This window comes from Eptesicus fuscus, chromosome 4 (genome assembly GCF_027574615.1).
Source record: "Eptesicus fuscus isolate TK198812 chromosome 4, DD_ASM_mEF_20220401, whole genome shotgun sequence".
Lineage (NCBI taxonomy): Eukaryota > Metazoa > Chordata > Mammalia > Chiroptera > Vespertilionidae > Eptesicus > Eptesicus fuscus.
The window spans coordinates 76,316,692-76,337,862 of record NC_072476.1 but is presented as its reverse complement, the minus strand read 5'-3'; the positions used below and the strand labels follow the sequence as shown (position 1 = coordinate 76,337,862).

General features: G+C 39.0%; 3 protein-coding genes across 10 annotated transcripts in view; 1 reads left to right on the top strand and 2 right to left on the bottom strand.

Annotated features, from left to right (window-relative positions):
* Positions 1–1,714: 1,714 nt before the first annotated feature.
* AK6 (adenylate kinase 6) lies at positions 1,715–16,366 on the bottom strand. Of its 3 annotated transcripts, none has more exons than XM_008161898.3 (5): positions 15,937–16,366; positions 14,009–14,101; positions 4,311–4,369; positions 4,056–4,201; positions 1,715–2,163 (listed from the first exon to the last, which is right to left on the bottom strand). In XM_008161898.3, exons 1-5 carry the CDS (start codon positions 15,962–15,964, stop codon positions 1,971–1,973), a joined length of 519 nt encoding a protein of 172 aa, XP_008160120.1. In that variant the 5' UTR covers positions 15,965–16,366; the 3' UTR covers positions 1,715–1,970. The 3 variants fall into 3 exon arrangements, with proteins under 3 accessions (XP_008160120.1, XP_054571169.1, XP_027995400.1); XM_054715194.1 differs by lacking the exon at positions 15,937–16,366 and adding an exon at positions 15,463–15,725; XM_028139599.2 differs by lacking the exon at positions 14,009–14,101.
* TAF9 (TATA-box binding protein associated factor 9) lies at positions 11,958–14,095 on the bottom strand. Its single transcript, XM_028139597.2, is given in 4 exon segments — positions 11,958–12,740; positions 12,743–12,823; positions 12,826–12,987; positions 14,009–14,095. Coding segments are annotated over 3 exon segments (789 nt in total). The 5' UTR covers positions 12,971–12,987; positions 14,009–14,095; the 3' UTR covers positions 11,958–12,177.
* The window catches only part of RAD17 (RAD17 checkpoint clamp loader component), a 25,896-nt gene continuing 21,020 nt past the window's right edge, over positions 16,296–21,171 (top strand). For 2 of the 6 annotated variants that reach the window (XM_054715185.1, XM_028139592.2), the window contains exons 1-4: positions 16,341–16,422; positions 18,287–18,390; positions 20,124–20,378; positions 20,899–20,982. In XM_054715185.1, the coding sequence (XP_054571160.1) occupies positions 16,407–16,422; positions 18,287–18,390; positions 20,124–20,378; positions 20,899–20,982 (459 nt within the window). In that variant the 5' untranslated portion in view covers positions 16,341–16,406. Of the gene's footprint in view, positions 16,449–17,191; positions 17,275–18,286; positions 18,391–20,123; positions 20,379–20,898; positions 20,983–21,171 lie in introns of those variants that run through there. The other 4 variants (XM_008161899.3, XM_054715189.1, XM_054715187.1 and 1 more) reach the window with 4 other exon arrangements.

Sequence of the window (21,171 nt, the reverse complement as noted above, 5' to 3'; positions counted from 1 at the left end):
GACAATAGTCTTCTCAAAACAGCATAGTCTTCTCAAAACAGCCATTCATGCCCACCAACCGGTGTGGCTCAGTGGTTAAGCACATGAAAAGGGGCTCAACATCATTAGTCATTAGGGAAATGTAAATCAAAACAAAATGAAATATGATAATATATCCACAGGATGGCTATTATGAGCAGTAGCAAGTGTTGGCAAGGATGTGGAGAAATTAGATACCTAAAACATGAATGGTGGGAATGTCAAGTAATGCAACCACTTCTGAAAAAATTGATATTTGCTCAAAAAATTAAACTCAGTTGCAATATAGCTCAGCAATTTCCTTCCTATAAATATATCCAAGAGAATTGAAAACATATATCCACATAAAACTTGTACACAAATATTCATAGCATAATTCACAATACCCCAAGTGGATACAACCCAAAGTGTAACTGATGGAATGGATAAACAAAATGTGGTATAGCCATACAGTGGAATATTATTCCACATAACAAGGAATAGAGTACTGATAACAGGCTACACCATGGATGACCTTGGATACATTATGCTAAGAATACAAATGCCACATATTGAATTGATTACATTTATATGAAATGTCCAGAATATCCAAATCCATGTAGACATAGATTAGTGATAGCAAGGGGCTGGGAGAAGGGAAGAATGGGAAGTGAGTGCTAACAGGTATGGGACTTATTTTGGGTGGGGTAACAAAAATGTTACAGAATTAGATAGTTGCACAGTCTTGTGAATATGACAAAAACTAGTGGATTATACTCTTTAAAATGGTCAATTTTCTGGTATGTGAATTATACCTTCATTTATTTTTTAAATATATTTTTTATTGATTTCAGAGAGGAAGGAAGAGGGAAACATCAATGATGAGAGAGGATCATTGATTGGCTGCCTCCTGCACACCCTCCACTGGGAATTGAGCCCAAAGAAACCAGGGCATATGCCCTGACCAGGAATCAAACTGTGACCTCTGATACATAGGTCGCCACTCAACCATTGAGCCACACCAGCTGGGCAATTTTTAAAAAAAAGATAGGGATGTATCTAGATTCTAAGATGGTATAATCTCCAAAATATATTAAATGAAAAAAATAGGGAACATGGTATGCTACCACGTTTAAAAAAATGTGTATACACACACTGTACAGCCATAAAATATCTGAAGGGAAGTATAGGTAACATTATTTCCTAAAGGGAGGTGATATGGGATGGGTGAAGAACAGGGATGGCCTAGGAGAGAAACCTACCTTTCCAGTATACTTTGTACCTTTTGTATTTTATAGAGTACTAGAGGCCCGGTGCACAAATGCATGCACACTGAAAGGAAATTAATTAGAAGAAATATTTTAGAGGCTGGGGAGGGACCGCAGGAGGTTGGTTCCAGGGTGTGTCTGGCCCATCTTGCCCAGTCCTGATCAGCCAGACCCCTGCAGCAAGCTAACCTACCGGTCGGAACATCTGCCCCCCTGGTGGTCAGTGCATGTCATAGCAACTGGTCGAGCGGTCGACTGAACAGTTGACCAATGGGTTGGACACTTAGCATATTAGGCTTTTATATATATAGAATAAGTATTACCACTCCTCCTTTCCTTAAAAGGGAATAATAAATAAAAAATGGGAGCTCTGGTGTTTATCTTTAGACTTTAATTTTACGAGATCATGTTCATTTTCTTCTTTAATAAACTTAAACGACATCCTTCCACACATTTGGTCAGGTTTATTTATTCTTTAGCAATTAAAGCATTAAACAATGACAGTTTTTATTCTCAATCTTTAATAGAGTTATATTCATTATACTTTCTTATGGAAAAAAACACACCCAAATATAAACCTTTATACTATCCACCTACTAGTCCTGCAGCACAATTTTAATAAAAAGGTTTCCTAATAAATGGATAATTTACATGATGTGGGCAGAGAAATATTAAGAGTGATTATAAAGTGGCCAGTCTTGTAAGTCAAGAGCTATGATCTTTGATCCATTGCTCAATCCAATTCAATATCTGATTGATATTATCCTCTAGATCTTCTGGTTTATTGCTGGGCAGCTGATGCACTATTTCTTCGCTGTAGGATGCTAATGCTTCTTCATAAAGAATTTGAAAAATTTCACACTGAACATTATCTTTTAGTTTCTTCTCATTATAACCCCTAGAAAGCAGAGAGAAGATAAGCAAACAACATTAATTGGAGTTTTAGGAACATACCAGAAACTGGACACTTTGGAATATATGAAAAATCATGCAAAATACTTCTTACAGTCTCCTTACCTATAGAAAATAGCCTGGCACCTATAATGAGGGACTTCTTTGTCAAGAGCATTAAACTAAGACCAATGTTTAGGTTTGTCTGAAATTTATTTCCCCCTGACTTTATGTCAGTCACTCAGTTAGCAAAAATATCTATCTCAAGCCAGATTATGAGCTATGAGATAAATAAGAAGTCTATAGATATGGTCCTAGATTTTAAATAGAATTAGAGGAGTTAAGATATAGACAGATGAAACAAATAGATGGCATATAATAAAATGAAATGCATATGATTGAAATACTATCTACTAATTTGGGTACTTGATCACAGATGTATTTCTACTTTACAAATTCCAAAGACATAGAAAAAATAAACAAGTAATCTTTAGGCAGTATATAAATTAGCCCATCAATTAGCTAGTGAAAATTATAAAGAAAATTCAAACTTGAATTAGTTAAATCTTGTAACAATAAAAATCAACTGGAACTACTTAAAAGATAATTAATTTTATGAAAAGACAGCCTTTTTTTTTTGGGGGGGGGTTGATGAACATTTTTGAAAATTGGTTGTAGTGCCCTAGCCGGTTTGGCTCAGTGGATAGTGCATCGTCCTGCGGACTGAAGGGTCCCAGGTTCGATTCTGGTCAAGGGCACATGCCCAGGTTGCAGGCTCGATCCCCAATAGGGGCGTGCAGGAGGCAGCCAATTAATGATTCGCTCTCATCATTGATGTCTCTATCTCTCTCTCCCTCTCCCTTCCTCTCTGAAATCTATAAAAATATATTTTTAAGAACGAAATAAGAAAATTGGTTGTAGTAATGGATGCACACCTCTGTAATATATTAAAATCCATTGAATTGTACACTTCAAATGGATAAATTGTATGGTATGTGAATTTATCTCAATAGAGCTGTCTTTTTAAAAAACAGTAATTTATTATAACTTTTTCAATGGCTGAAAACAAAATGACTAGCTCTCATAGTTTTTTCATGCCTTAATCTTTGGCTATTTATAAAAAACAGTAATTTTTTTATTAATGGGGGGAGAAAGAGAGGGAGAGAAACATTGATTTGTTGTTCCACTAATTTATGCATTCATTGGTTGATTCTTGTGTGTGCTCTGATCAAACCTGCAACCTTGGTGTATTGGGAAGATGCTCTAATCATTTCCTCAAAAATGGTTGTTCTGGTTTTTTGTTGTTGTTATTCTGGATTGGGACTCTCTCTTGGAGGACTAACTCAAATATGTATATTTTTAAAATATGTTTTTATTGATTTCAGAGAGGAAGGGAGGAGAAAGAGATAGAAACATCAATGATGAGAATCATTGATCAGCTGCCTCCTGCACACCCCCACTGGGGACAGAGCCTGCAACCTGGGCATGTGCCCTGACCAGGAATCAGACCGTGACCTCCTGGTTCATAGGTTAATGCTCAAACATTGAGCCACACTGGCCAGGCCTCAAATATAATAATTTGGGTAATGTTCATTCAATAGCAAAGACTATGTTATTGGCTTGGCTGTTTTCCTAGCAAGGTTTTACATTAAGGAAAAAGCATATTAAAAAGGTTGCTATAGTACATTTCATGTATATCAAACTGTCAGGTGAGGTATTCACTCAGTTACACAAACGCCTGTGTTATACAAGCATTTGTATGTATCTTTTGTAAGCATCTTTTTCTCTTACATTCAAAATGTTGGTAGAGACCAAATAAAGTAGTCATTTTGGCCAATTTCTGAATCTCAATAAAAGTTTATATTATACTTTAAGAATTCAATGTATTCCCTTTCTTACCTTGTTTCAAGTCTTTTGTACAATACACTGTTATCTGTTTTCAGCACAAAAACTATATGAAACCAGCGTTCAGGGAAGAAATCACAACCATGGTAATCAACAATAACTCCACCTTCACTCATTTGGTTTTCTAACTCATCAACTACCTGTAAGAAAGGTGGAGGGAAAAAAGGTGAGTGCTCCTTAAAAAAACTGATGTCAACTTTCCAATTAAAATGTTTTTAATGTGTATTTTATTTTAAAATTCATACTTACTCTATCTTCATCTAAAATAGGACAGTCATACTCTTCATCATAGCCATCATATAACTGTCCTGAAAGAGATTTGCATTGGCTTGTTAAAGTAGTATTTTCTAAGTAACTCAGTAATATTCAATTAATTCTAGACTTTAGGAAGGGGAATATATCATCACTCTTTTAGAGACAATGAGGGACACTAAGACAATAGTAGATGTCACATGGATACAGTAAAAAATACTAATAAATTAGAATTTTGTCTAGAGGGAAACTTGGATGGCCACAAATCTGAAACTGTTTTAGTTATCAAAATTGACACCTACTAAAGAATTAATAATAGCTATTTCTGAATTTGTAGGGCTATCAGAAGAGAACAGCATTAATTTTGATGACCTACATATTGGTAGGAAGAGGGGACACAGGTATACAAACAATCTCACACACATTAACACAAGATTAAGTTCCAAACTTATTTGGCCAAGGATATGAAACTTTTTTAAAACAACAGGTTCTCAAATTCAGAAATGAATCCTGTTGTCATTGAGGTCACACCTTCATAGTTTGGGGAAAGAGAGTCAGTATCCAGATACTCCTGAACAATAGCTTTACTTCTAGATTTCCAATATCCCCCAAAGTCAAGGGTTAAATGTCTTATTTCAGAAGGCAAACAAGAATGATGGACAGTCTAAAGAAGGCTGATTTATGCCCTAACCGGTTTGGCTCAGTGGATAGAGCGTCGGCCTGCGGACTCAAGGGTCCCAGGTTCGATTCCGGTCAAGGGCATGTACCTTGGTTGCGGGCACATCCCCAGTAGGGGGTGTGCAGGAGGCAGCTGATCGATGTTTCTAACTCTCTCTCCCTCTCCCTTCCTCTCTGTAAAAAATCAATAAAATGTATTTTTTTTTAAAATGGCTGATTTAAATCTGACATAAGAACATTTCAGGGAGTATTTGAGATCTTACTTCCTAGCATGTCATCAGCTTGGTTCAAATAAACTCATTAAAATAAAAGATTCCAACAAATCAAAGCTGGCTTTCAAAGTGAGTCTTACTTCAGCAGGTGAGACATACCAATTGCACCTTCACCCGAATCCCTAGGAGGTATGTAATAAAGCAGGCTAAGATTGTCCTTTTATGTCTAAGGGCATGCTACAGTCTTCCCACTTCTTCCCCTTTAATATTTTGGCATGTGTTGAAATAGGTTAAAATGAGCATAAGTTCTGAGGCGAAAGAGTAGTCCTGAGAGTCAGTGGAAGGCCAGAGGCAGTTGTAACTCTTTGTCTTGCCTGGAGAGTATGTGGACTGAGTCAGAGTACATGAGCCACCCACCTTTCCAGCACCCTAATGTGGCCTCTGCCTCCTTGGGCAGAAACTCTGTAATCCGAAAAAATTAAACTGTCTTGGTGTAGGGAACATTGGTGAATAATTTAGAAAACAATCTATATCTTTATTCTATAAGCTAGGTGGATTAAATAGCTAATTTCTTAATTCCAAAGATAACTAGTGGAAACTGTATCTAATCTGTAAAGGAGTGATTCGTTTGAGTTTGTGAAGAAATAAAATGACTAATTAAAACATGTTAGCCCTGGCTGGTTTTGCTCAATAGAGCATTGGCCTGCGAACTGAAGGGTCCCAGGTTCGATTCCCGGTCAAGGCATATGCCTGGGTTGCAGGCTCGATTCCCAGTAGGAGGTGTACAGGAGGCAGCTGATCAATGACTCTCTCATCATTGATGTTTCTATCTCTCTCTCCCTCTCCTTTCCTCTCTGAAATCAATAAAGATATATATTTTTAAAAAAGTTAAATCCCTGTTCAATGAAAAACATCAGAAAAAATTAGTGAGAGAAATATTTTGTAGGACAAAGTACTGAAATATGGATTATACAAAGACCTTAAAAATCAAGATAAAAATAAGTAGCTTAACAAAGAGTAAGAATTCACACAGGATGGAGAGTAAAAATACATGAAAAAAATGTTGGACTTTCCCAGCTATTAAAGGGGTATAAATTAAAATGACCCTTTATATGCCTGTTGTTAGCTGTATATGTACATTTATAGTAAATCAACTCTAGAAATGTATTTTTTTAAATAACTTTAAAAAGAAAAATATACCCATTTGGATTTCCTCTACCATTTAATTTCTAATCAGAGAAAGATTGTAGGTAATAAAGTGATTTAAAATGTTCAACAACAAAAAAGTTCCAATAGTTAAATCTTGATACACTACTAGTAACTCGATGAAATGCTATGTAACTAAATAAAGTTCAAGAAATAAGTATAAGGTAGTCAAAAGTACTATGTAATACAGACTAAGTAGCAACATGATAAATGCTTATAAGTGGTAAAACATAAAAAGCAGAATTCATGGTTATCTGAAACAGGGACAAAGATTGGAAGAAAAACAAAAGATGGAAATAAATTAGTAGAACTGGGAGTTTTTCCTGTGTATTTTTATAATACTGTATTTTTTTACATGCCACAAAATATAAGAATAGCTATAGCTGATTCTCTACTATGTGGGAGTCTGGAGTAGGCTGAGGTTCCTTCATATTTTAAATCCTTGACTCTTAAAATTATTTTTGTTTTTCCTCAACAGAGGATATGTTTTTTGGGTTTTATTTGTTTTTTTTGTTTGTTTTTTTTATTGTTTTAGAGAGAGGAAAAGAGAAACATTAATGTGAGAAACATTGATCGGTTGCCTCCTACGGGGAATTGAACTCAAAACCAGGGTATGTGCCCTGAATGGGAAGTGGTTGAACCCACCACCTTTTGGTGTACAGTACAATGCTCCAACCAAGCCCACTGGTCAGTATTAAATCCTTGACTATTAAAAGACTAGTAAAATATTTTAAAATATATGCTGTCTAAAATAGACAACTATTGCAACATTAACTTTTAGAATTAATGTCTATAATACAATACTGAAATGCAAGATTTGTTAAATCATGTTAATATCCTGTACTTGAATAAAATAGTGTCATACAAGCTTTCAAGCATTCATTTCAAAACCCATTTATTAAACACAATGTACCAGTGACTTGGGGGTAATGAGGATATAATAGTGAACAAAAAGAACCAGAAAAACAAACAGTCCTTCCCTCATAGTTTATAATAAAATGACAAGTAACCTGAAAATTATAATAAGTATATATACACATATATTTTAATTTTTATTGTTGAAAGTATTATGTATGTCCCCTTTTCCCCCCCATTGACCTCTTCTAGCTGGCCCCCCACCCCCTGCCCCTATTGTCTGTGTCCATGGGTTATGCATATATGCATACAAGTTCTTTGGTTGATCTCTTCCCACCCTCCAACCCATACCCGCTACACACACACACACACACACACACACACATGTACATACACACACACACATAAATATATATATATAAATATATATTTTTATTGATTTCAGAGAGAGAGAATCATTGATGAGAATCATTGATCTGCTGCCTCCTGCACACACACACACCACCACCACCACTGGGGATATAGCCCACTGGGCATGTGCCCTGACAGGGAATTGAACCATGACCTCCTAGTTCTTAGGTCTACTCTCAACCACTGAGCCACACCTACCAGGGATTTTTCAGACAAACTATCAATATTTAAAGGTCAAATGGACCCATGCAGTGTGTGCATGTATGTGGAATAGGAATCAGGAGTGAGCAAGTAGAGTCAGGGATAACTCCTGCATGTGCTTTTTAAACACAAATTTAGAGATGTCAGGGAACTATCCAGATGGTACATTTAAGTGTTAATTATAAACTTAAAGAGTCATCATTAAAAGGGCACGACTATTCCTGAGTGAGATTACTAGAGGGAGGGGCAGAATTACAAGATGGCTGCAGTGAAATCACCAGGGAAAGAGATATATGGTGGGAGGGAGAGGATCAGGTGCAAAGATTGAGGGGGAACAGTGTTGGAGAGGCCAATGAAGTTAGTTTCAAAGGCTTCCAGTAGAGGGAAAAGATGGGACACAGAAGAGGTCAGAGGGGGGATGACAAACTTCTGGAAAGGGCAAGACAGTAAATACTGCAGGCTTTGTGAGCTAATCTTTAGCTAGTGATTCCTATAAAAACAGCAGTTTGCCATCGCTAGATTCTAAGTGTTGAGGGCCCAGCTATGCTTTACAATCTCTAATTGAAATGAGCCCAATGTCAATATAACATTACTTTGTCTGGACCTACAGACATCCTGGGGTTAGGAACAGAGGCTTCACTGATAAACTGGTGGCAGGAAAATTAAGGATGCTGGTAAATGTAATTAAGTGATTGTACGTGGAAAAGATATCAAAGAGGAATCTGAGGGACTGGAAGAACAGGGATAAGAAAAGCATTCTTAGCCACACAATAGTTTTATTAACCTTAATTTCCCAACTAATTTTTCCTGCCTGGATTCCAAATGGCATAAAGATGGTCTCTTAGAGTTGACCCTTGAACACTGCAGGGATTAGGGGGACCAACCTTCCACAAAGTAAAAAATCCATGTATAACTAGCCAGCCCTCCACATTTATAAACGGATTCCCAACCAGAGTTGAACTGCACATCAATTGAAAAATTTGCATATAAGGGGACCTGTGCAATTCAAACCCAAGTTGTTGAAGGTCAACTGTAATAGAGCAATTCAACATGATTGTTAGGAAGGTAATAAACGCCCATTTAGACAGTTGTTTAAAACAAGTTTTTTTTCCTTTAGTCTTATTTATAGCAGAGCTTCTCAACCTCAAATACTACTGACATTTTGAACTTGGCAATTCTTTATAGGAGTGGGAGATGTGAACTGTGGGATGTTTAGCAGAATCACTGCCCTCTACCCATTAGATGTCAACTAGCAACTCCCTCAACCCCAGTTCCCTGAAGGGCAAAATCACCCCTAGCTGAGAGCCACATGGCTTTATAGATGGCGTTGTTTTCCTTAAAATATATCACCATTTGAAAAATATGAGGCTGAGTATCTCAGAATATTTTCTAACTAGAGGCCTGGTGCACGAATTTGTGTACCAGTGGGGTCCCTTGGCCTGGCCTGTGGGATCGGGCCGAAACCAGCTCTCCGACATCCCCAGAGGGGTTCCGGATTGTGAGAGGGTGCAGGCCAGGCCGAGGGACCCCACAAGTGCATGATTGGGGCTGGGGAAGAGATGCAGGAGGTTGGCCAGCCAGGGAGGGACACCACGGGAGGCATCCAGGGCATGTCTGGCTCATCTCGCTCAGTCCTGATCAGCTGGACCCCAGCAGCAGGCTAACCTACCAGTCGGAGCATCTGCCTCCTGGTGTGGTCAGTGCACATCATAGTGAGTGGTTGAGCAGCCTTAGCATATCATTAGCATATTATGCTTTGATTGGTTGAATGGCCAACCAGACATTTAGCATATTATGCTTTTATTATATAGGATAAGGTACAGTCCAGCTGGTATGAATCAGTGGATTGAGCATCATCCCATGCACCAAGAGGTTCAATTCCTGGTCAGGGCACGTGCCTGGAGTTGTGGGTTCAATCCCCAGTAGGGGGCGTATAGGAGGCAGCTGATTGATGTTTCTTCATCAATATTTCTTTCTCCCTCTCTAAAATCAATAAAAACATTTAAAAAAAAATTTCTCAGATATATTCAAATGGCATGAAAAAAAAATCTGGTACTTCATGAGAAACTTTACAAAGCGCCTCATTCAACACCATATCAAGTCAGATAAGAAATCCTTTACCTTGGCACTATGAGGAGGAAAACACTTTTCCTTTAAGCTTAAATTCTATCTCATCAATAAAAATAAGAGAATGGTTGAGACTATATGGGGTGGGGAACATTTATGGCCCAAGAAATCATTTGATCTGGCCCTGCCAAGGCATTAAGGATGAGTTAATGGTTATTTTTAAAAATGTATTTTTTATTGATTTCAGATAGGAAGGGAAAGGGAGAGAGAAATAGAAACATTAGTGATGAGAATCGCTGATTGTCTAGCAGGCTTGTGTTTAAGTTGATAATTTTGTACAGCCTGCGAATGATGTTATAAATATCCAAATGGCCCTTGGCAGAAAAGATTCCCTACCCGCTATACATCATTAGATGGGTACACAACTGGCTAAAATAATGTGAATACAAGTAGGAGAGGATCTAATGGTCCACTGTTACTGTTCGTTGCAATGCCATTCATGATCGATTATACAGTAACTTCATTGTTTAGAAATGTTCAATTGAGGTGAGATCAAACTGGATGACTTAAAATGACTACAGTATATGACTCTGAAATCACTTGTCAAAAACTGTAAAGTTCAACAGGCAAAGCAACAAAACTAGATTTTATATAGGTATAAAATGGAAACTTAAAGCTAGATACAATAGCAAAATAATGACCTAAGTTTTACTAACTTAAATGCCAGACCTGGATTAAAAATATGAGCATGGCCCTAGCCGGTTTGGCTCAGTGGCTAGAGCAGGCGTCCTCAAACTACGGCCTGCGGGCTACATGCGGGTGTTTTTGCTGTTTTGTACTTCAAAATAAGGTATGTGCAGTGTGCATAGGAATTTGTTCATAGTTTTTTTTAAACTATAGTCCAGCCCTCCAACAGTCTGAGGGACAGTGAACTGGCCCCAGTTTAAAAAGTTTGAGGACCCCTGGGATAGAGTGTCAGCCTGCAGACTGAAGGGTCCTGGGTTCAATTCTGGTCAAGGGCATATGCCCGGGTTGCGGATTCGATCCCCGGTAGGTGGCATGCAGGAGGCAGCCAATCAATGATTCCTTCTCATCATTGATGTTTCTATCTCCCTCTTCCTTCCTCTCTGAAATCAATAAAAATGTATTTTAAAAAATATCCTATATAATAAAAGCGTAGTATGCAAATTGTCCCCTTGACCAGGAGTTCTGGGAGTTCAACCAGGGGGCAGGGCTGGTCGGGGGAAGTGAGGGAGTACCCAGCTGGCAGCCACCAGCCACTAGGGACCCTACCACTGCACAATTTTCGTGCACTGGGCCTCTAGTATATTTATGAGCACGGTAGCCCTGGCCAGTGTGGCTCAGTTGGTTGGAGCATTGGTCTGTATGCCGAAGGGCACATACCCAGTCAGGGCACATACCCAGGTTGCAGGTTTGATCCTGGGTCGGGGGACATGCGAGAGGCAGCTGATCAGTGTATCCTTCTCACATTGATGTTTCTCTCTCCCTTTAAAATCAATAAAAGCATGTCCTTGGGTGAGGATTCAAATAAATATATATATGAGCATGATAGTGATTTATATCAAGACTATGGTAAGCAAGAATGAACTGACCTGCAAAAGGGATAATGGAAAAAAATTAACTGGAGAGATACTGGGAGACACACCAGGGTCCTTAAATGTAACCAAAGGGATAGAAAAATAGGACCAGGAAGAATTTGGGCAATTAAGGAAGGTAATTCCAAACAGATGAGGATTCACTATGAATAAAAATCCTGACCAAGTGTTCTCTCCAAAAAGGAAACATGGCTATACTTCAGTAATTTGAGAGAATGGCCCATAAAAGTGACTTATACACGAGAGATCATACTATGATTTAAACATCTGAAGATACTAGAGATCACACTCTATTGGTAACAGACTGCAACAATTGAAGTTGTTAGAACTATTATTCCTGTTAGTGATAATGAGGAATAAAATTGTTTCTAAAAATGTAATTGCCAAAGTACCAACAATCAAATTAATGAATGACAACTTTATTTCTTAAAGGCTGATGAAAAACCATTACGATTTCTAGTAAAGAAAATACAACATCTCAATTAAAAACTATAACTATATTTTCTCATTAAATACTAAGTTTTCTAAAACACAACTTGAAAACATCTGGCATGCATGTTTAATCTCAGTACAGTGGATTCAAAATCAAGTATACATGTTACATGCATCAAGGCTAAATTACAAATTATCATAGTCGTCATCATCATCATCGTCATCATCATCATCTTCACGTTTTCTTTTCAATGCATTTGTTGATTCATTGGCAGCATTTTGTGATGACACCATGTTAGTGGTAATAAGAATGTTTTTGGACCCAATTAATGATGGATTAATCAGAACATTCTGAACAGCTGATGTTGCAGGAATTGATGCTTTTACAGCTGGGGACTGTGAAGTGGGCATCTGTACTGTAAACCTTTGCCCTGTGAGGGACATTGGAGTCCCTACTTTAGTTGAAACTGACATGGTTTGTGGGGTTGGTGTGCCAAGTGTGGGAGTACTTGGTCTACTAGTAACTGAACCAACACTTAACCGTGGAACTGTTATTCTTCCCGCAGAAGTAGATGCCTTTTTTTGTAATGATTTAAGTCTATAGTTTGGAGCAGTCAAGCAATATCTATCAGGTGGCAATCTAGGGCCTGAATATGGCTTGATGGATGGAAATGGGATTTAGTTTCCTTGCCTTGGAATATCTAATAAAAGCTCTCTTGGGGGCAGAGAGCTAAAAGACAGGTCAGCAGACACTGGTTTGCCAATCGCACATCATCTGCACCAAGAGTAGCTTTCTTGGCATTGCTTGAATACATGTTTGCATCATCTAAATTGTGGTCACATAGCAGAAGGCAAACTCCACCACCCGATTTATAACTTTAGGATCCTATTCTGGAATCCCCCTATCCTTCTAGGTTTGTGCCATCATCTGAGTATCTTCCAGCATGCTCTTGGGAGAAGCCATCTTGCCAGACTCCATGATATCCGGTGATCAGACTTTAGATCATTTGAAAAAAATATGTACATTAGATCAAACCTGAAATAGTTACTTTAAGTAGCAACTGTCAGGAACTTAAAAAATTTAAAATGTCTTATGTTTAAAAATATATTTATATTTTAAAGATATATGTCAAATCTTTTTAATTTTAATGAGGCACACTTAAAGTTCCCTTTACTTGAATTTATTTGAGTTCTACCTGTACAAATCATTACAGAATATAAAAAGTTAAAGACAGAATAACAAAGTGACAAAGACTGAGGGGAAACTGGGTAAAATAAATAAAAACATGTATCATTTTAGGGTATGTGCAGTTTCATGCAGACATGCAACTATCAGGTTAATATAAGAAAATACCATAGGACAGTCATGTCCCTCAGCTTGAGTTCAGAATAATCTTTTCTTCCAGTGAGATCAAATAATCACTGACTCCACAGATATGCTTAGCACCACCCTAACCTTTATGTGTTCAGCCATCTCAAAACATTCTCCCTTGGCCCCGGACAGTCTGGCTCAGTTGTTGAGCATCAACCTATGAACCAGGAGATCACGGTTCCATTCCCAGTCAGGTCACATACCCAGGTTGTGGGCTTGATCCCCAGTTGGGAATGTGCAGGAGGCAGCCGATCAATGATTCTCTCTCATCATTAATATTTCTATCTCTCTCTCCCTCTCACTTCCTCTCTGAAATCAATTTTTAAAATATATCAAAAACAAAAAACATTCTTCCTCTTCCTCATATTCAGATTCTACTATCCTAAGTCCAATCAATTTCTTCATGACCTTCCCAATTATTATTATCTACAAGAACTGCCAGGCAATTGTGGGGGAGGCAATGCAACAGTCAAAATAACCAAGACACAGCTTTAGACACTTAATAATAATTTCAATTTTAAAAAGAGTATATAAATTCCTTAATGGCTATCTTTCTCTGCTTTTTGTACGCTCTCACAGTACAATACTAATACTCTATTATTTCTCTCTTTTTAAAAACAAATTTAACACCAAAATGTCCCTTACCTTCTCGAGCTAAATCACCCACATTAACGTATTTCAGTCCCGATCTTGCTGCAAGTTCTTTGCCCAGTGTGGTTTTTCCAACCCCTGGTGTACCTGTAAGACAGCCACAGAAAATATTGTACATGAATTACTTACTAGACTTTACCCACCTATTTGCCCCTCTTAATATTCTTAATAACTGAGGCCCTGGCCAGGTAGCTTAATTGGTTAGAGCATCATCCCTTGTGCCAAGGTTTTGGGTTCGATCTATGGTCAGGGCACATACAAGAATCAACCAATGAATGCATAAATAAGTGGAACAACAATCGGTATTTTTCTCTCTCAATTAAAAAATATATTCTTACAATTGAAATGAGAAGTTTCGTAATTAGCCATCCTATGTGAATAACACACACAAAGCCTGTTTGATGTCAGAACCTCACCCGGTTTATCTGATTTTATCAGAAACGGGGCTTGGTCGACTCTTGATACCAATTCACAGAATGCCTGCCACCACCATGGAAATTTCCAGAATAAAACTCAAGTAAGTTAATATCATTATTTTGTTTAATATCTATTGCACTTCAAGGTAAATAATCAAAGGCATAATTTTCAGCTCTTCAGGTTTAATGCCACTGAAATAACACTCAACCATTATAATCCAAGATAACAGGGATAAATCAAGTCTCTATATACAAGACAATAACATTTACCTTAAGTCCACTATAACACACCATGTTTGCAATAAGATGCTCACATTCCGGTTTCTGACAATACGGCTTAATATTAAAGACCAGAACACTGACCCAAACAATTCAGATGTACAATTTTCTCCTTACAGAATCTTAAAGGCTAACCATTACTTTGTTTGGCCTCAGCAACAGACCAAAAATTGTGGGTGGCCAACAAGATCTTGTGAAAAGATAAAACCTTTACGGCTTTCTTCCCGCAAAGAGCGTCTCAACTTTGCTATCTACACCATTAGATTTTTTTCCATGAATGCCCCATAGTGCTAAGTACCTGCTACAATTTAATAAACATTGAGCTCAAGTCGTCATGCGGCGTTTTAGTGGCCCTCACACATAACAGGCCCCCTGACAGTATGGACCCCAAGACCCAGAAGGGACCCTACAGGACCTTGACCGCATCCCCTACGAGAAACGACCAGGTCTGCTCAGTAGATGTCTTTTTTTTTTTTTTAATATATTTTATTGATTTTTTACAGAGAGGAAGAGAGAGGGACAGAGAGTTAGAAACATCGATGAGAGAGAAACATCGATCAGCTCCCTCTTGCACACCCCCTACTGGGGATGTGCCCGCAACCAAGGTACATGCCCTTGACCGGAATCGAACCTGGGACCCTTGAGTCCGCAGGCCGACGCTCTATCCACTGAGCCAAACCGGTTTCGGCAGATGTCTTTTCTTAAAAGAAGAAAAAGGGGGGGAAGGAGTTGATGTTAACTCAGCAGACATACATAGCAAATTAACCACCCTACGCCACAAACATCGCACTCTTCCCGGAAGCTGCCTCTCGGATACGGAGGGAAATGAAAGACCGCCCAGGAAGGCCCAAGGCCCGGGCATCCACCGCTACCAGAGCCACTGACACGACCTCGCTACAAGCCAAAGGCAACCCAGGAGAATAAACACACCAACACCCGTTTCACACCCCAATGCCAGATTCAGGAAAGTAGGCAGCTTGCCAGAAAGGGGAGCTGCTTGACTTCCCTCTCTCCAACCTCACCGAGCAGCCTGGAGCCCCCAGAAGTGAGGTTCCCCGCCCCCCGCCCCGCAAAGGTCGCGAGGGCCCGACAACGGCCACGCCGGGCGGCCCCGGACCCGCCTCGAAACGGAACCCTGAGCAGCTGCTCCCCGTTCGGCCGCCCCGAGCCCCAGGCGCTCGGCGTCGCCTGCCCCGCCGGCCAGCCCCTCCCCGCGCGCGCCCTGACCCGTGAGCAGGATGTTCGGAAGCAACATGGTCCTCGACGCGAAGGCTCCGGAACCTCGGCACGAGGGCCCTAAGCACGACAGGGAGGAGCCGGAAGGGGCGGGCGGCGGCAAGCGCCCGTGGCCCCGGAGTCATCCAGACCCTGCGCGGCGCCTGCGACCCATCTCCGCCGTCCCGTCACCGGCCATTGGTTACTCGGCCCTTTATGACACGCTGGCATCGCAGGGTTCAAGGCAGGAAAATAGAGGGGGGACCGTGACTGGAGCCAGGCAGTGCTCTGGTTGCCTAAGTCTCGCCCTCCTGTGAGGCCCCCGCCCTTCGGGCTGCGTCGCGGAAGCGCCGAGCGGTCTGGAAGGTCCCGGGAGGCGGGGCCTCGGAGGGGCTCGGCGCGGAGCCCTGGGAGGGCCGGGTGGCTGCCCTTCCCCCGGGAGCAGAGCCGCTGCTCCTCCGCTCCTCTCCGCCCACGAGGGCATGCAGCTCCCGGCAAGTAAGGCCGCCGCGGCTGCGGCTGCGGTGTGTAAATGTCCTAGTGACGCGAGTCCATCTCTGCCTTCACGCCCTCCCGGGGTCTCATCGCTCCTCTCCCGGACCTGCCCATCCCGGGGGGAGATCGGAGGGGTGGGGGTGCGGACCGCCGGCCGGGAGCCGGGGCGCGCGAGCCCGTCTCGGTTCTCCGCTGGGTAGCGGCCTTACGGTGCACCGCTGTCCGAGCTGGTTGTCCCCGGTGCAGTAGGTAGGGTGGTGGTGGGTCTGCTAGGAATACTCTCCCGGGTCTCTTCTACCTCTGACGTCTCATTTCAGGAACGTGGCGTCCTCGGGGACAGTTACCTGCTTTTTTTTTTTAAATGTGTTTTATTGATTTTACAGAGAGAGGAAGGGAGAGAGATAGTTAGAAACATCGATGAGAGAGAAACATCGATCAGCTGCCTCCTGCACACCCCCCAATGGGGATGTGCCCGCAACCAAGGTACATGCCCTTGACTGGAATCGAACCTGGGACCTATCAGTCCGCAGGCCGTCGCTCTATCCACTGAGCCAAACCGGTCAGGGCCAGTTACCTGCTTTTTAAAGGAGGTAATTGTCAGCCTTGTTTTCAAACAACTGGCGTCCTGACCGTAGCTGCAGTCTGCGCCTTTTATTGCGACCTGCCAACTGCATTTACTCAAATAGGTGTTTTTTTTCCCCCACCTCTGCACCTCTTTGAAACTCCATAGCAAAAACCTCTCTGACCGTGAACGATGTGTCTGTGTCTGTGTACGACTTGTTTTCTTGTGTGTGGAAGTATTCACACATCATGTGTGCCTTCAGCTATAAGAGAGTCCCGTATACCTTCCAATTTGTAAGTTTATGGACCTTAGAAAAACTTTCCTTCTGGCTAATTAAAAGTTGGTGAATTTACCAGTTTGTTTAAGTATTGAAGAATTCTGAAAGTCAGAAAACAGTGCTGCCAAAAAATTTCCTAACGTGTTCAAATAAATAATACAATTACAGGAAAAATTTACAGTTAGATGTAAGTCTTTAAAGTGAATGATAAGTTTGAATTTATTGTATGGTGGAGTGTGGTTTTTTTTTAATTTTGGTAGTAAAAAGCTGCAACTGTAATCTAAAATGAGGGAAATTTTAATTTTCTGTATAAAAACTTTGTATAAAAACAGAACAAATAAAATTGCCTAGTTTTTCTTAATGACCAAAGGTAGGTACACACACATATATATATATTTTTTTTTCTATTTTTTTTTTTAATTATTGATTTTATTTTTTTTTTTTTTTTAGAAAGAGAGGAAGGGAGAAAAACATCGACTTGTTTCACTTATGCATTCATTGGTTGATTCTTTCAAAAAATACTTTTATTGATTTCAAAGAGTAAGGGAGAGGGACAGGAACATCACTGATGAGAAAGAATCATAGATTGGCTGCCTCCTGCACACCCCCTACTGAGGATCCATCTCGAAACCAGGGCATATGCCCTGGTAGGGAATCCAACCGTGACCTCCTGGTTCTTAGGTCAAGGCTCAACCACTGTGCCACCCTGGTAGGGCCAGTGGTTGATTCTTGTATGTGCCCTGAAGGGGATGGAACCCACAACCTTGACATATGGTGACAACTGAGCTACCTGGCCAGGATGAAGTATTTTCCACGTATAACACCATAAATAGATTATTTGGCACAGGTTATAGTCATTAAAATTAAATTTTATTTTAGCATTTTGATACTTGCTTCACCTATGTTTATACTGTGTTCTCTTTCACTGGCCTTGAGCTTTAACTTTATTATCCTGTTGATTATATCTTATATATTACCTTTCTTACAGTTTGTCTTAATTGAGAAATATTTTTCTTTTTTACTCCTAGGTGAATTATACTTCAGTGTACTACCGGTTGTACACTACGGATGGGAACTATCAAAGTTTATAATGTCAAAAACTTTTCTTAGACGAAAAGTATCTTCCCCAAAGGTATGATTCACTGAAATGGTCATGTAATAATTGCCCAGATATAATTACATTTTTTGTACATGTTCTCAGTGGCTTATTACTGCTATCAATGTGATGGTGCTCAGTATCTGTTGTAATTAGTGATCTGAAAAGTCTAATAGTAAATTGAGAAACAACTGGACACTGAAAGTACAACCTTAATTTTGAAGAAGAAAAAATATAATACCAGTCACAAAGAAAAGGCTAACCATTCTAGAATGAAAGAGCAGTAGAAGAAAAGAATTATATAAGTTGTAGTTGGTGTTAAAGTTTAACAACAGGCCCTGCCTCTTAGAAATCATATGGTTCAGTGAGCTAGTTCTCAGCAAAGTTAGGAGGTAGAGTAGGTGAAGGTCAGACAATATGATACTCATGCAAAATAGCCATTTTCCTAGTGTTTGGTCTGGTTTATCTTTTTTTTTAAATATATTTTTATTCATTTCAGAAAGGGAGAGGGAAACAGCAATGATGAGAATCTTTGATCAGCTGCCTCCTGCCCGCCCCCTATTGGGGATCCAGCCCGAAACCAGGGCATGTGCCCTGACCAGGAATTGAGCCATGACCTCCTGGCTCATAGGTCACTGCTCAACCACTGAGCGACACAGGCCAGGCCTGATTTATCTTTAATCTTAAATAAATTATGTAACTTTGCTATTTCTCCCTCTCTTTTCTTGAGTAAATGGGAGTCCACATTTATGTAAGAAATAAAACCATAAAATGTATAAGTAACATGTAGATCAGAATTGCTATCAAAAGAATTGTAACTTTTTTTTTTTATGTACTATAGAAGAAAATGGTCAAATTGAAGTAATAGTGACAGGCTTTTAAAGAGGAGGAAAGGAATCAAGTAGCTATGACTGAAATTTTTCCCAGAGGTTTTCATTTCTTTATCCACTATTGATAATATTCCTAACCCTCTTTCCTTAAAAGAGTAAATATAATCAAGTCATAATTATAAATTATTTATAGTGTCAGGATTCTTAGATTATTATCTTCACAAAGTCTTAAAGATAATAGGGATTATTTTGATGTATGAAATGTAATGTGTTAATGTGGTTAAGGCAAAAGTATTACTCTTCTCACTTTATACATGGTTAAAGTAATTTAATTTATTTGTAATATATTTTTATTGATTTCAGAGAGGAAGGGAGAGGGAGATAGAGATAGAAACATCAATGATGAGAGAGAATCATTGATAGGCTGCCTCCTGCACGCCCCTTACTAGGGATCAAGCCCACAACCCGAGCATGTGCCCTTGTCTGGAATCGAACCCGGGACCTTCCAGTCCGAAGGCCAATGCTCTATCCATTGAGCAAAACCAACTAGAGCGAGTAATTTTATTTCTGTGTTTTGTTTTGCTTCTTTTTGATAGGTAATTTAAATATTTAGGTTTCAGTCCTACAAATGAGTTTTAAAAGAATCAGCCTACTCTTTATCCTGGGAAGATTACATTAATAAAAAGAATTAAATTTGTATTCTGTATTCCTTTATATAGTATTCATCATTACCATGATCAAGTAGACAAGTTATGCATTTGCACTTATTGTAAAGTACAAAAATAACAAATATATATGGAATCAGTTTTATTTAAAGAGCTAACTTGTGAGCTTTTTAAAAAATGTTACAAATATACAATTTTTTTTACAGAGTAGTTCAATTATAGGGAATAGATGCAAAAAATATAATAGTATTTACATGATTTCTTTTCTCTTCAGGTAACAGATTGGGTAGATCCATCATTTGATGATTTTTCAGAGAATAGAAGCATCTCTAATACTGCCACATCATTAAATGTGAATAACTCAAGTCATAGAAGAAAAAACGTGCCTTCCACATTAGAAAGCAACAAATTTCCAACTAGAAAAAGAGGAACATTGTCTTCCTCAGAACAGATATATGGCGTAGAAAATTCAAAAGAAAGTCTATCTGAAAATGAACCATGGGTGGATAAATACAAACCAGAAACTCAGGTACTAAATAGCATGCAAACACAATTTTTTTTCAGGAAGGAAAGGGATGTGCATTTTCAGATTATAACTCATAAAGTCTTTCTAAATGAATTAGAAAAAACAATGATTTCCAGGTTTTTTAGATATCCCAAGGCTCAGCTTTTTGTCAAGTTTTTCTGAAGTTGTACCATTGGTTATTTGTCTTAGATTAAATTTAACCCCAACATAGAATTTATCTGTTTTTTGTTGTTGTTGTTTTGTTATGCTAAATGTAATACACTTCCTTATTTATTCTCTTCCCAAAATGTATTATAGAATTTTTAAAAATTGTATAACTCCAACCTTCCCCAAATTTTTATATAATGGTATCAGTTAAAATCAGATTTTTTTATAATGATAGAAAAAAATTAAGTGTAATCAACCTTTTTTATTGCTATATCATGTTAGTTGTGTGCTACTTTTAAAATGTTTAGATTAATCTATGCTGATGTACCAAAAATCCTTGAGTTAAAATGTTTTATTTTAAACTTGACATTTTTAGCATGAACTTGCTGTGCACAAAAAGAAAATTGAAGAAGTTGAAACATGGTTAAAAGCTGAAGTCTTAGAAAGGCAATCAAAACAGGTGATTAAATAAAAAATATATTTTAAATATTTAACACCAAATGTTTCTCTGTCTTATAGGTGGTTTTAAGAAGTTAAACTTTTATGATGATTAATTCAAATAAATCCAGGTTACTAGCTATAGAAAGCTTTCTGACCTTACTACTTCTGGCCTCACTAAAAGATTCTGAGACTCACTTTTCCCCTGTAC

Bases quoted from the DNA above. Each gene is read 5' to 3' on its own strand.
- AK6 (XM_054715194.1), bottom strand. From the start codon at position 15,571: ATGCCCGGGCCTTGGGCCTTCCTGGGCGGTCTTTCATTTCCCTCCGTA. The intron at 4,370-14,008 runs GTAAGGGACATT...AATCTCTTTCAG, and splicing joins GGGTGATTTAGCTCGAGAAG to GACAGTTATATGATGGCTAT. The intron at 4,202-4,310 runs GTAAGTATGAAT...CCTTTCTTACAG, and splicing joins CTATTTTAGATGAAGATAGA to GTAGTTGATGAGTTAGAAAA.